The sequence below is a fragment of the Chenopodium album genome, chromosome 16 (assembly GCF_948465745.1).
Source record: "Chenopodium album chromosome 16, dcCheAlbu1.1, whole genome shotgun sequence".
NCBI classification, from domain to species: Eukaryota; Viridiplantae; Streptophyta; class Magnoliopsida; order Caryophyllales; family Amaranthaceae; genus Chenopodium; species Chenopodium album.
In genome coordinates this window covers 51,688,744-51,703,639 of record NC_137849.1, presented here as the reverse complement: position 1 = coordinate 51,703,639, position 14,896 = coordinate 51,688,744, and the positions used below count along the sequence as shown (strand labels likewise).

Genomic DNA, 14,896 nt, shown 5'->3' with positions numbered 1-14,896 from the left:
TTAAAATAAATTTTATTGTCAAATGATTAACGTTGGAGGAAAAAATTGATACTCCTTATTAATATTATAATAATCTTGGACAATGATATATTTCAATACCTTATTTTTAATTTATGTTAGTATATTTGTAACTAAAAGATTAATAGTATATAGAATTGTTAAAAAAAAATTAATTGAGTATGATTGGATTAGATATGTTGTCAAAATAGAAATAAGTATTATTGTAGCTTATAAAATGGAAGTCATTAAAATTTGGCAAAAAAAAAAAAAAAAACAAAACAAAACAAAAGTGCAAAAAGGAGGGAAAATTATTAATGACATCGTGACAAGTGTCATTTTAGGTTCGCTTTTAGTATAGGTTAATTGATTGATTGATTTAATATTTTCATCTTAATTAATTACGGGAGTACTAATTTACATTAGTATTTTTCTTTCGGCAAGTGTTTTTCAAGCAACTTAGCTTGGCCGACCAAACTAATTACTAGTTGGTCAAGCTAATGCTAGAGACTATTTAAAATTACAAGCAAATTTCTAGGTACAACAATTAGAGTTGCTTTTTAGGGCCTTCTCTATTCATCTTGTTTCCACTTATTTCAAGTGTACAAGTTTAGTAGATTTTAGATAAGTTTAGTTAAGAAAAAAAACTTAAGTTCAAATAAGGGATACACAAACAAGTACAAATTAAAGCTAAAATATGTTTTCATAAGTTCTACTAAGCTAATTTAGATAAAATAAGATGAGTTTATTTAAGTGAAAATTAAGTAAATAGAACACACCCTAAGAATTGGAAAGTATTTCTTAGGTTCATGATGTGTTTGTTTGTATAAGCTCTACGAAGTACGATACTTTGTAGCATTCTCCATTTCATTTTTTTCCCCAATGTACTCGCTTTGTGTTTTTATTCTATTTGCTTTGCTTTGCTATATTTCTAGGTTATCTCTTTTATCATCTTTTGTTTTCAAACCCGCAATAAATATACATTTTTGCACACTTCTGCGTATTTACAGTTCTGAATAAAACATATGAATTATACAAAGAGATAGTATTTAGTAAATCTAACTCGATAAATTTATATAACAGTTGTTTAACATTGTTAAGATATTTATATTGTTATTTGCTGATTAGGACAAAGTTAGTTACAGAGTTTCTTACATGAATTTCCAGCTGTAATAATCTTGTATATATTGTTTTCTCCTCACAATAATGTAGCTAACTTAATTCTCACAATTAATTTCTCTCTTTCTCTTTCTATTTTCTCTCTCTATTTTCTCTGATTTTCTCAGTTTGTTCATGATATCAGAGCATTTTGGTGTTCGATTCTTCGATTTCCACTTCTCTTGATTTCTGCATAATTGCAGTAATTCTTTCTTCGACTTGATTTCTATACAAATTCTTCTTCTCTTTCTTCGATTTCATCTTCTTTCTTGAAATTCAGAGTATATTTTCGTCTTCTTCAAGCTATTCAACAACTTATTTTTTTTTTGAAAAAATTGTCAAAAATAATACTCGTACAAACTTTGAGTGGTCCGCTGAAAACAAGTCAATCTTTCAATTATTTTTAAATAATCCAAATTTTAAGGGATATCCGCTTTAAACAAGTTATTTAACCTACAACTTATTTGGTAGGTTAATTTTTTATTTTTTCTTATAAACTTGTTTAATATTTTAATTAACTCCTAATTAGATCCTAAAAAAAAACTTTAATTATAGTTAATTTTTAACAAACTTAAAATAATTTTTTTTCCTAAAAAAAAAAACCATCCCCTCCCTGAAAGGGGTTAGCTTAAAGGATTGAGAAAGAAACTGTACTAGAGAATTGAAGAATAACTTCAAGAATTGGGTTGTTTGAATTGGATTCGGAAAGATTTGATGGTGAATAAATTGAGTTGGTTAGGTAGGGGGAATGAATTAGATTTGGGGTAAATAATTAGATTAATTAAGTTAGGTTAGTATTTTATTAAGTTTTTTTTTTAATTACTAATTCAGTTTATAAAAATTTTAGTAAGGGTGTTTTAGCAATTTCATTTAAAAAACTTTGCTTAAAGTGGAAAATTTTGAAAAGTTGCAAAACATGTGTAACAGACATTTTTGACAAAAGTTGCAAAAATTGTGAAACGGAGGTAGTATTATTTTTAACAATTTTTCCTTTTTTTTTTTTTTTTTTTATTTTAATAAAGTAAGATGACTGATTCTATTAAATTGACATTTCTTATCGGTAAACCATTTGAACTCCATAAATGACACTTGAGACTTTGAGAGTAAAGGAAGGAATCTCACTTACTCCCAAATTAAAAATAGTTGACGGAGCTCGAACTTAACTCCATCGATATTCTTCAAACGAGGTTGAGGGAGTATCCTTAGGGCGTGTTCGGCACTAGCTTTTGGGTAGCTTTTAGGTAGCTTTTAGTGGTTTGACTTATTCAAACCACTACATAGAAAAAATTATAAGTGTTTGGGAATGTAGTGGTGGGGGTAGAGTTTAGTGGTTGAAGTAGCATTTATGAAAAGTTAACATTATTAACTTTTGTGAAAAGCTAGGTAGCTGTTGAATTTTCTTCTATTTTTTTTAGAATTTTACAGTTCACAGATAGTTTACCAAACACTCATACTAAATTATTTATTTTCACAGCTAACAGCTAGTTGACAGCTAACAGCTTCATATACAGCTAACAGCCACCAGCACAGCTAACAGGTACCTCTACAGCTATATTTTGCCGAACACGCCCTTAGTCCAATAGTTCAACGATGGGCGAAGTGTACTCTCTCTCCATTTCCATATTCCTTATCTCACTGTTGGTGTTTCCTGTCCTCTCTACTCAACAACAACAACAACAAGAACAAGAAGACAACCCTGTCATAACTCGATTCCAAACCTATCTCCGTTTCAAAACAGCCCACCCCAATCCAAACTACACCGCCCCTGTCTCATTCCTCATATCCCAAGCTCACTCCATTGGACTCCACACCCGCACTTTTGAGTTCGTTCCTGGGAAGCCCGTACTCATTGTTACCTGGCCCGGTTCAAGGCCCGACCTACCTTCTATCCTCTTCAACTCCCATCTCGACTCAGTCCCGGCAGAGACCGACAAGTGGATTCACCCTCCATTTTCCGGCGTACGAACCGCCGACGGCAAGATTTACGCCCGCGGAGCCCAAGATGACAAGTGCATCAGTATGCAATATCCGGAAGCCATCAGGAATCTTCGAGAACTCCGGGGTTATAAGGAACCAACCAGAACGGTCCACCTGTCATACGTACCTGAGGAGGAGATTGGAGGGTTGGATGGGGCTGCTAAGTTTGTGGCTTCAAAGGAATTCGAGGAATTGAATGTTGGGTTTGTGATGGACGAAGGACAGGCTTCTCCAAACGATGATTTTAGGGTTTTTTACGCAGATCGATCTCCGTGGCACGTCACTATTAAGGCTAATGGAGTACCTGGGCATGGTTGCAGGATGTTTGATAATAGTGCAATGGAGAATTTGATGATCAGTATTGAGTTGATTACTCAATTTAGGGATTCTCAATTTAATTTGGTTAGGAGAGGATTGGCCACAAATTCTCAAGTCATATCTGTTAATCCTGTGTTTTTTGATGCTGGCATTCTTACTTCTAATGTCAGTTCTAATTTCTCCCTACTTTTAGTTAATACAGTAGTAGTCTTTCTGATTTTTAATTTCTTACATAATTACTTGCTTGGTTTGCAGGGGTTTGCTATGAATATGCAGCCATCAGAGGCCTCGGCTGGGTTCGATATTCGATTGCCACCCACTGTGGATCCAGAGTTTATTAGAGATAGAATTGCTCATGAGTGGGCTCCTGCTTCAAGGAACATGACATTCCAGGTTCTGTTTATATTCTTCACCAACATTTTCAATTTAATCTGTATTGCGGTTTCTTTTACTATATATTCATGCTGTTTAAATATTTTATGTTGACATATGGAGGCACAAAATGTGTATACATGATTGAAAATCCCTCCGTTTAAATTAGATTGCTCCAACTATTGAGTAGTGGGAAGGATTGTGGACTAGTGGTTGTTAAAGTTTACTGCCAGTCCATTGCATTTACTCTATGCAGAACTGACTGATGCCAGAATTAATTGTTCAATAACTATATTCGTTATGCCCACGCTTAATGCAGGATGGATTTTCAGTATCAGCTTCTTGTGGCTCTTCATTATCTGTGATTAAAACTAAACTTTTGTCTTGCTGCACCGAAGCACGTATCCTACTTCTTAAAGGAAAAGAGTTGACTGCTATTATGCTGATGTGTAGCTTTCAACATGTTTCACTGCTAGGGAAAGAAGAGCTAGTTACTCTTGAGTTAAAACTCCTAGAAAATTTTCTTCAGTCACTATCTCTTAGGTTTCTCATTAGAACTTCAGCTCCTACGCTTTAGAGTTAAGGATTTTGTTGTTTTTTTGGTTCTTAATTATCTTTTTTATAGAAATGTCATTACACAAATTGGTTGACTGTACTTGATTTACCTCTTAATATCCAATAAGATCAGACATTAAACATGATTAAGGTCATTTGCTATGATTAACACATCCCTTTTGAACAAATTGTAGGGAAATGGATTTAACATTGATCATTTGGGTTACAAATCATCTCAAAATATCTCAAAAATCTTATTTTAAAAGCTATAGATTATGTTTCCATGACCCTATTGGTGATTAGTGGATCATCTTGAATGAAAAAGGGGAAAAAAATTCTTGAACTTGGTGGCCACGAGATTTAGATCACATGCTCTTAAAATCCAAGGTCTATTGCTGTAAAGAGTAAATTAAGGCTGCTGGCTTAACTTAAAGGCGCTTTTTGGTCTATCGGAGAAAGTTTGATGCCTAATGTTACGTGGCTGCCTTGTTTATCTTTTTTTTCTTGAGTTAGTCATGTGAAACATAGGGGACCCAGTAACTTAATTTTTCTTTGGCCAAGACTTTTCACATTTCACATGCTATAATATGTGATCATGGAACTTTCTAAGGGACACTTTAAATGTCTTAGGAATTTAGAGAATACTTGTATTACAACTTGTACATGTAGTAAATGGCATAAGATGCAAAGATTGCTTGTCCTTGTCCATGACTATGAGTCTTAAATGGATGCTCATAGATATCAGTGGAAAATCTCAATTTATATTTATTATTTGTTTGGGGGAGGGGGCTTAAAAACCACACTAGCCAGCCGAATACATTGCCCCAAAGCTCATTTCTTTGCCCCCCCCCAACCCCCCCCCCCTCCCCCTCCCCCCACCCCAAAATTTTCTTTTCTTTTCTTTAATTCTTTTAAGATCCTTTTGTGTATGTGGAAAAGTAACATATCCGTTGAAATGAGAGGAAACACCGCGCTTGTATTCATTCTTATAATCTTATTCAACAATATGGTGTTTTTATCTTTTTTAGTAAAAGCTAGCCACATACATGGGTCTATGGTTCGTGCAGGGTACCTTTTAATTTGTTGTTTTGAAATATGATTTTATGACTTAGGTTGTGTTTGGAAATATTGTCAGTTTCTCAATTTTATTTTTTTTCCTAAGAATTGGAAACTGATTTCAGTTTTTAGTTTGTTTCTGTTTTCACTTTACGTTAACCAAAAACTCATACATAAATATATTACTCTTATGTCAGGATCATCAATCTAATTTTCATGAAGTTTAAGCTTCTCTTAAGAATTTCCTCTCTTTGCAATCAATGCATCTTCCATTGATGTTTCAACTATTTCCCTTAGTTGCTTTGGATTGATTAATTTTCTTTTATGACCCTTCTTCCTTACTTTCAAAAGGGCTTTTAGTAGGAGGGTGTGAAGTAGCACCATTAGTTGTATTATAAAAAAAAATTGCAGAATTTATCAAAATACTACCGTGATACTGTCTTTTAATTTTTCTTCTCAAAAATTTAAGAGACTTGTGTTTATAAATAAGAGATAGAGGTTTATTAGTTACAGAAATGCCATCTTCCATTGTTAATCAACTAAAAGAGTAGTAAAGGGATAAAAAGGTGAGGAGCAACATGTGAGTAGAACATAAAGGTTTGAGAAAACATTTGCAAAGGAATCAAGTAATGTTTGCAAACATGAGCTGAGTAAATAATAAAAGTAAATACTAAAATAAAATAAACAAAAAGTGTATATCTAATATCATATCATGAAACGTCTTGCCATAAAGCACTCATATCACAACCAGTCACCCTATTTGAAGTTTTCTCATACCCCTGTGATCCAAACACTTTGCCATAGTTCAAGCCTCCTTACCAAAGCCTTGGTTGTTCTCCTTTTTACATGGCCAAACCGCCTTAGGCGATTCTCCATCATTTTGTATTCAATAGATGTGACCCCTACTTTTTTTCCTAATTTTTCATTCCTTAACTGATACTTTCTGTTGCAATAACGCATCTCCGCCACATTCATCTTATGTATGTGACAATGCTTCACAACCAACATTCTGTACCATATAGCATTTTAGGCCAAATTGCTGTTCACTAGAATTTATCCTTCAATCTATGAGGCATGCTAGGATCACATGAAATCTCCGTAGCACGCTTCCACTTCAATCAATGTGCGTAAATCTTATGAGCTACATCTCCATCCATTTGATTATAGATTCCACCCTTAGAACCTTGGACAATCTTCCCATCTAGGATGATCACCCTTGTCTAAACTATCAATAAATTATGTAGAGTAGCTTTTTGCATGAGAGATGGAATTGGATTGAGAGTCTGTTGTAGGTATTCCTTTTTGTACTTTCTTGAGACCCTTGATGAAGACATTCAATTAATTTCAGAGAGCCCTTCAGATCAATAGAAATTCTCAACAGAACATGCTGCTGTATGCGTTTGCTATACAGAACTAATACCATCTGATGTTTACCTGCTATCAGAATCCCATTTTAGAGATCATACCCATTTACGGTACTAGTAGCCTGTGGGACTGTGGGAGACTATAGAGCGAAGATTAATTCTCTTTGCAAGAGCATACTAAAAGGAAACTTGTAGGTGAATGCCTAGTTCTTTAGGGTCTCTAAAGGGATTTCTGTGTTCATATTACAATACATGATAATTTGATATGCCAGGACATGGCAAATTAACACTTAATTTTGTGGACTATAGGAATAAAATAGTATTGTAAGTTTCTTTGTATCAATTGCCATGTGCATGCTTTAGATTAAAGGCTCTCAAAAATTCACGTCTCATATCAAAAGGTATCCTCCAGAGTCCAAAAAGTAATGTAATTGCGGGGCTAAAAATGACTGAATATATCCCCAGGTAGCTAGCTGAGGTGATGTCAAAGAATTGGCAAATGAAGCTTGTGTTAAGAGTATAACCCAAGGCCTCTTGCAAACTACTTGCAAAGTTGCAAGTACAATTTTATGGTTGGTATACTTGGTAAGGATTTAAAATACACGATGTTGATGTCCTCATTTTTGGCATTCTGCTTGTTAAGACTTAGGCAGGCGCTTTTAGGCTCATGTAGCATTTTAGTAATGATTTACATTTTTTATTTTTTCGGGATGAAGACAGAAGTGGGAAAAGCCATCTCAATTGTTTATGTAGTGGTGATCTTTGTGGAAGCTTGAGAGTATGAAACTGGATTCTGTGGATATTTTGTTCTCTCTGCTACTTAAATTCATATGCATGGATTATAGTGCTCTTACTGTGCCATTTCATGAGCTAATTTGTTTAGTTTCTCCTTTTTATTTGTCCTGTAATTACTTGCTGAAATTAATTTCTTGATTTCATATAGATTGTTGAAAAAGGACCAAATAGAGACTTCTGGGGTCACCCCTTGGTAACGTCAACTGATGATACCAACCCATGGTGGTCTCTTTTTGTGCAAGCTATTACAGGCACAGGAGGAAAACTCGGGAAGCCTGAAATCTTAGCTTCTACAACTGATGCTAGATTTATGAGACAGAGGGGGATTCCCACTTTGGGCTTTTCCCCAATGAAAAATACTCCAATTTTGCTTCATGATCATAATGAGGTCTGATAAAATCTAATTATTCATCCTAAGTCTCATCCTACACACACACACACACACACACTGACACACACACACACACACACACACACACACACACACACACACACATGTTGTGACATCATTATCTAATTGTGGTATTTTCTTTTCAGTTCCTGCAAGATGCTGTATATTTAAGCGGAATTAAGGTGTATGAATCCATTATAAATCGTTTTAGTTCATTCAAGGGAATTGAGGAATAAGACAAATACATCTAATCCCTGTCTCGATTGGAATCCTGAGCTAGACATGGGATTTTGTCAGCATGCAGCATGGCATTGTAATTGCCCTTCCCAACTTGTTTCATTTGTTATGATATTATACCGTTTCCTTTTTTTAAAACAATTACATGTATATTTTTGTTAGCTTGATGTTGTATTGAGATTCTTGTGTCATTTTGCCTCATATTTTAATGCGTATTGAGGCTAAAGATTGTAGTAATTGTACATATATTTACAGGTTTTTCTTATAGTATGCTCAATATGTCGGCCTTGGGTTAGATCTGTAGATTATTGCTACTATTTGTTCCTTTTACCGGCCTGCTAGCACATGACGGTTCTTGTGTCTGAATGCTTCATAGCATGGTGGTTTCATACATTATATATTTTATGAGATTGAGGATATATCCTAAGGAGTTAGGTGTATGGAAGTGCTTGGTATGCAAAGTGAAATGAGATAGTGTCTGCTACATCCTTGGAATTATTGTTTGAGGCTAAACAGGGCAAAAGAAAAGGAGCAAAGAACCAGAAAACTCCCAGTAAAAACTCAGCAGCTCTTGTAGTGAAGAATGTTAACAGTTAAAGTGAGTTTGGACATTTTTGTACCTGGTTGGTTCAGTTAATGAATGTTTGACATCAGAACTTTATTTTCCATATTTTTCCGATATTAATTGGTTGAACTTATCACATATACCAGTGAAATTACATTGTTTTTTTCCCTGTGATTGTTGATTTGTAGGAGCTTTCTTGGCACCTGATACAAACTTCAGGTCCTTCAATGCTTAATTCATGGGCTGATGGAAAATTTTAATTGGATGCTGACCATGAAAGGTACCTTTGCACTCTGGTTTACTTGCGTAGATTGCAATTTCATTTTTGACTTATATCAGTGGGTATTTTATGTGTTTCCTCAGAGACTCTTCAGTCACTGATTCCTTGTCTTGCAATTTAGACATTGCAAATCCCAATTCTTCGTGTTTGTTTTAGAGTTGTAGTTGCATTTGGAAATATAATGCGGAATAATAATAAGAATGTAGTACATATTATTGGGCATTAGATTACTAAGTCGACATGATGGGAAAGACTGGGAAGCCGGGTGTGTGGATCTTCTATTCTTTCTTTCAAAGGTAAGCCTTCGAGACTGGGAAGCCGGGTGGGTGGATCTATTACAGTTGGGAGCATCTGCAATGTGACAAAATAGTTTAATTTGCCTATAAGTCGATGCTGCTATTGTTGAGGCACCCTTGTTTGACTTATAAACAAAGATGTAATGGTATTTTCATTTCTTCTATGGTAAAATTCAAAACTGCTACTAGTAGCAAATTGGGCATCAATAATTACAAAATCATCCATCCCAAAAAATTTAAAGAAATCTCAAAGCCATACCTTTGAAGTCAACTTTGGTTGAATATGTGATAAGCCTTCCCTAAGCCATACCTCTGGATAATGGTTTTTTCACTTTTTTGTACTCTTTTTCCTAGAAGTATCCGGTTCTCATAAATTGGGGAATTGGGGATTTCCTTCATTACTCCATTTAATTTAATTCCATTGACAACTAATAATCCGACCCCCTTAACTTCTCTCCCATTCTTTTCTTCTGACAAGAAAACCTTGTTTCTCAGAAATGGGGATTTTATTTCTTTAGTCCCTTTCTGCTATCTGATCTACAACCTTCAGATCAAACAATGGGCCCAACCATTGGCTGGCTTCTTGACTTGGCAACTATCTCAAATAACATATGCAACCTTTATATAATACTCCCCCCGTTTTTAAATACTTGCTCCATTTCTCCATGCGCGGAGTTTTAGGAGAAATTGGAGGAAGTGATAAATTATAGAGGTAGTTGGGTAGGTGGAAGAATAAAAAATTGTAAAAAGCAAAAGTAGTTGGGAGAATAGGAGGAGAGAGAATATAAAATTAATAAAATATGATTTATGTTGGGTCTACTAAGTGAGAGAAATGAATTAAATATTGTAAAAGATTTTCAAATAAGGAAATGAAGCAAGTATTTAAAAACGGCTGAAAAAAGAAAGTGGAGCAAGTATTTAAAAACGAAGGGAGTATCAGTCATTGTCACTACATTAACGTACTACGGAATACTGTACTAATGTATAAGATTTGGACCTGGTATATACTACCGATATTGAAAGATTTGGACCTGGTCTCTTCTAACTAGGATGTAATAGCTGCATGAATCCAAATGCGTCTTGTAATAATTTGGTTGTGTTTGGTAACTAGTTTATTTGAGCAAAATAAGCTAATAAACTATTAAATAAGCTAATTCAAAGTGTTTGGTGGGAAGCTTATTTGAAGAGCTTATTCCACTAAGAATAACTTTTGTAAATATCTAGTGTACAGTAATTTACTGTACATCAGGGGTCACTTTTACAATTTTTTGGGTAACTTTTATCAATAAAGCATAAATACTTCGTAACTTTTATTTATGTCAGGGTAACTTTTATTTATTGTATATCTGATTTATTTAAAAGTTTGTCTTCCACTAAATAAGCTCTTTTTCAAAAAGCTCCATTTAAGAGTTTTTTCAATTAGCCTATTCAATTCTTATGGTGAAATGACACTTATACTCCTATTTAATAAAAAATCCTATATGAATTACCTACCCCACAATTAGTTTATTGGTTATTCCACATAATCAATCAACTTTAAACAATCAGCTATTTACCAAACACTTTTTTTATTATAAGCTAATAAAATAAGTTAGTCAAATCAGTTAACACAATCAGCTAGTTAAAATCAATTAACACAATCAACTTTTAGCTCTCCCCAAACACGGCCTTTGTCTTGTGACAATAGCACGGAGTATTAGTATTCACGTAAACTTTACAAGTTCCAAACTTAATATGACTCGTTGGGAAAGCATAGGGTGTTATATTGGATATGTTTTAATTCGAGGTTATTTTAATTTGTATGTATAATCATTAATCAACATTGATCAGAGTTGTTTATCAAAATTTTAAACCAATTCATTTGCGCTATTCTAGTGAATAATAACTCAGTCAAAATTTAAATCCATGATTCAGTTTTGCTATACAGAAGATCGTCTTATCATTATAAGATCACCTTATTATCAAAAGTGGTTTTATAATAATAAGATAGTCCTACACAATTCTCAAAACACAAGGCCGTATAATGACCAATGCTAACCTAAAGAATATCACAAATTTCACATGTGGTTGGCCATACCGTGCAGCAAAGGTTTCTTATTCAAGGGTGACCCATGACCAACCGAATAACCTCTGAGTAACCCCTGACCGAGTGAGTAACCCTGAATAAGTAACTCTGACCACGTTGAAAACGCGTTGAAAGAATATAGAATATACAAAAAAAATTCTTTTTATGGTGGTTTGAATTGTTATATTTTTTTTACCTTTTTTATAGTGTTAAATACCAAAAAAAAAAAAAAAAAAACAAAAAACAAAAAACAAAAACAAAAACTTAAAAAAAAAGTGATTTTTTCAAATAATGGTTATTTATTGGTGGTTATTTACAAATTTTTCATTTAAAAACTGAAAAATTAAGACAGATTTAAGAAAATTCAACATGAGTTTTGAAATATCAAAAATGCTTAAAGTGAATAATTTTGTTTCAATAAAATCTTTTAATATTTCGAAACAATTGGTGAAGCCTAACGTTAAAGTGGCGTGGATGCGGCATTTGCATTTTAGAAAAATGGTGGTACTTCTTCTGGTTTTAATAAGTGTTATACTTATTAAATTCGGCCGTTTTTTAATAAGTGTTACACTTTTTTTTTGGCAAAAAGCTAAAATATCATATATCTCTCCTCTTATAGGGCTTGTTTGGTAAATGGCTTTTCATTGGCTTTTGGCTTTTTCATTTGGTCAAACATCCAAAATTTGTATTTGGTAAATGACTTTTTCAGCCAACTTCTTTTAAGCTAAAATGAAAAAGCTACTTAGCTTTTAACTACTTAAATTACTAATAACATCCAACAACCAATTTTACCAAACATGTTTTTAGACTAATAAAAAGTCAAACAGCCAATAAAAAAGCCAATATAAACAGCCAGTCAAACTAGCCAATCAAACCAGTCAACAGCCAACAGCCAATTGGCAAATAAGGCCATAGTCTCCATCCAAACCCACAACTACTTTTTTTTATTACATCTTTCCTCTCACATTCATTACTTTTCAATAAACTATTAACTCTACTATCTTTCTTTTACAATTTTTTAATACTCCAACTATCCTACTAATCTCTTTTTTTATTTAAATCAATTAAATTACCTAAAATTATGTACCAGTCAAATTGTAACACTTAAAAAAAATACGGAGGGAATAAGACAAGTCTCATTTAATAGTGAGGTAGTGTTGGTACCTGGGGCAGGGGCTGGGTTCAACAATTAAAGACACAAGGTACCATGAAGCCGTACCATTGAAAATCACATCCAAAAACAGCTCAATTTAGGTAACACTGATTGAAGAGTGAGAAGATACCTTAAAGTCAAATCATGCGAGCCTCGCGTCAGCAGTTTGATATTCTTTCACTTGTATTTTTTTAATCAAAATCCGTACTTATGTTTCTAAAGTGTTACGTACCTCTCTCTCATCACTAACAAGTACGCGGTTTTTAAGAGACAGATTAGCAACAGCTGGTGTTGCTCTTTTTCTATACTCCGTAGTAAGTATCCACTCTCCTACTGTTTGTGTTTTGCGCGTTTAGACTCATGTCTCATCTATTTACTCTCCATTTTTTGCATCCTGCAAATCCAAGAACCTGCTTGGAAAGAATCCTATGCCTCCAAATATTTATAATATTGTATCCTATCCCATCCTATACAAAGATTTGTTCCCATCTACTTAGTAGTACTCCGTATTAGTTTTTGATTAATATAGCAATGCCTCCATGTGGCATCTCAATCATTCCATTTCCTTTCTACGGCTTATTTTCTACACTTGCATTTACATAACATTATTAAGATAAGGACGAGTGAGTGATAATTAAGTTGCTCATTTATTTTGTTTTACTCCGTAATTGCACATTTCAAACACTCCTACATCAAAGTGACCTAACTACCAAAGCAAGTCATTGTTAAAATCATAATGGAGAAGTGGACTATGCTGCAAAACCAGTATATTTTTTAAAAATAAATTCTGTTTCGTTTGTTTGTGAAATGTTACATCACAGTTAAATATGTGTGATGATGGGCTAGTTACATAAGTTTAAATATGATATAAAGTAAAGAACATATAAAATGAGTGAAAACATTATAAGTATTTAAAAAATAAAGCAAAGATCATTTTCCTTTAATGGTTCATAATAGTTACCATAGGAGTATAAACTACTCTGTAACATAAATTGAGTCGACATAAAAGAGATTCACTTAGCTTTCTATAGCTTTACTGAACGTAAGTAATGCAAGTAATAATAAAAAAGTTTTTACAAAGCATACACTACTCCTTTTCTTATTTTATTAGTCTTTAAACTGCGCATTTGAAATCTTCCTGTGAGAAAAAAATAGTAAAGACTAAAAAATGACGGAGGGAGTAGTATGTAGGAAATATTGTGACGTGGATCTATCAAGATTTCACATAATGTATTTATTTCCTTGAATATAAAAGATGAGAGATGGTCAAGGGCATATATTAATGTTAAAAATAATATTGTGTGAATTAAAAAACTGAAGATAATATCTTTGAATGGAGGGTAAAAAACATACTAGGGTTTACCGTGTGTACATAATAAACAAGCTAGTAAAACCGGTGCATAGTGCAGAGAAAATCCAGCTGCAACTGGCTTTTGCTTTAATCAAAGTCATATTCTGATTTGGGGTTTGGGAAATGCTTCAAAATCATTTTTTCCAAGCAACTTCTGCATTGCTAATTGCATAATACGACTGTACTCCGTATCTGTTAACTTCATCTACAGCCCTAACCCTAAGACCAAAAAAAAGGCATCTCATTTACTATAAACTATAATACAATTTCTTTTCTTCTTTAAATACTCAATTAATTAATAAATAAGTACGCATTACTCATACTTCATGGTAAATTAGAAATTGCTAATTATTCGATTAGTCACTTGTATGTGTCGGCATTTTTGTCATTTTCTTGCAATACTACAAGCAAAAACCTACTGTATAACACATTGCCACTTTTTATTTTTATTAATTTATATTTTTTAAAAATCACTAATCAGTTATCTCTTAGATAAAAGCTTTATTAGTTGGTAACTTAATATGGAGTACTTCTGATATTAGAGAAGCAACTTTGGGTATTATTTGTGAGAGAACTGTTTCATTACGATATATGGCTGTCTTTTTTATTCCATTTTCACCACAACATAATAGTAGTAAATGACAGTTCATGGGCTATTTTGTGGGAAAGGTTACTGATAATTAAAAAGAAGAAAGAGAGGGGAGGGAGACAAAGACATTTGATACTACCTACTCTATGTCTATATGCCTTTTTTTCCCTTTCTTTTTCCCATATGAATCTACACTACACACCTTGGAGTTATTTTTACGTATTTATTTATTCATTCATTAAAATAACAAAGGAAGTAATATCTGTGATCTGTCACCCATTTCCTCAACCTTCTTTGCTTGACTTGAGAGATCTACTAGGGACTATATATATATATGACTCTAAATCCCCATTTCTAATCTCCCTCCCAATATAATC

The 14,896-nt window shown here is 33.4% G+C and overlaps 1 protein-coding gene across 1 annotated transcript; it reads left to right on the top strand.

Annotated features, from left to right (window-relative positions):
- Positions 1-2,745: 2,745 nt before the first annotated feature.
- On the top strand, positions 2,746-8,523 carry LOC145586980 (uncharacterized). The gene is made up of 4 exons (XM_081643981.1): positions 2,746-3,615; positions 3,706-3,843; positions 7,741-7,980; positions 8,130-8,523. The coding sequence occupies exons 1-4, from the start codon at positions 2,746-2,748 to the stop codon at positions 8,217-8,219; spliced, it is 1,338 nt and encodes a 445-aa protein (XP_081500107.1). The 3' UTR covers positions 8,220-8,523.
- The last annotated feature ends 6,373 nt before the right edge of the window (positions 8,524-14,896 follow it).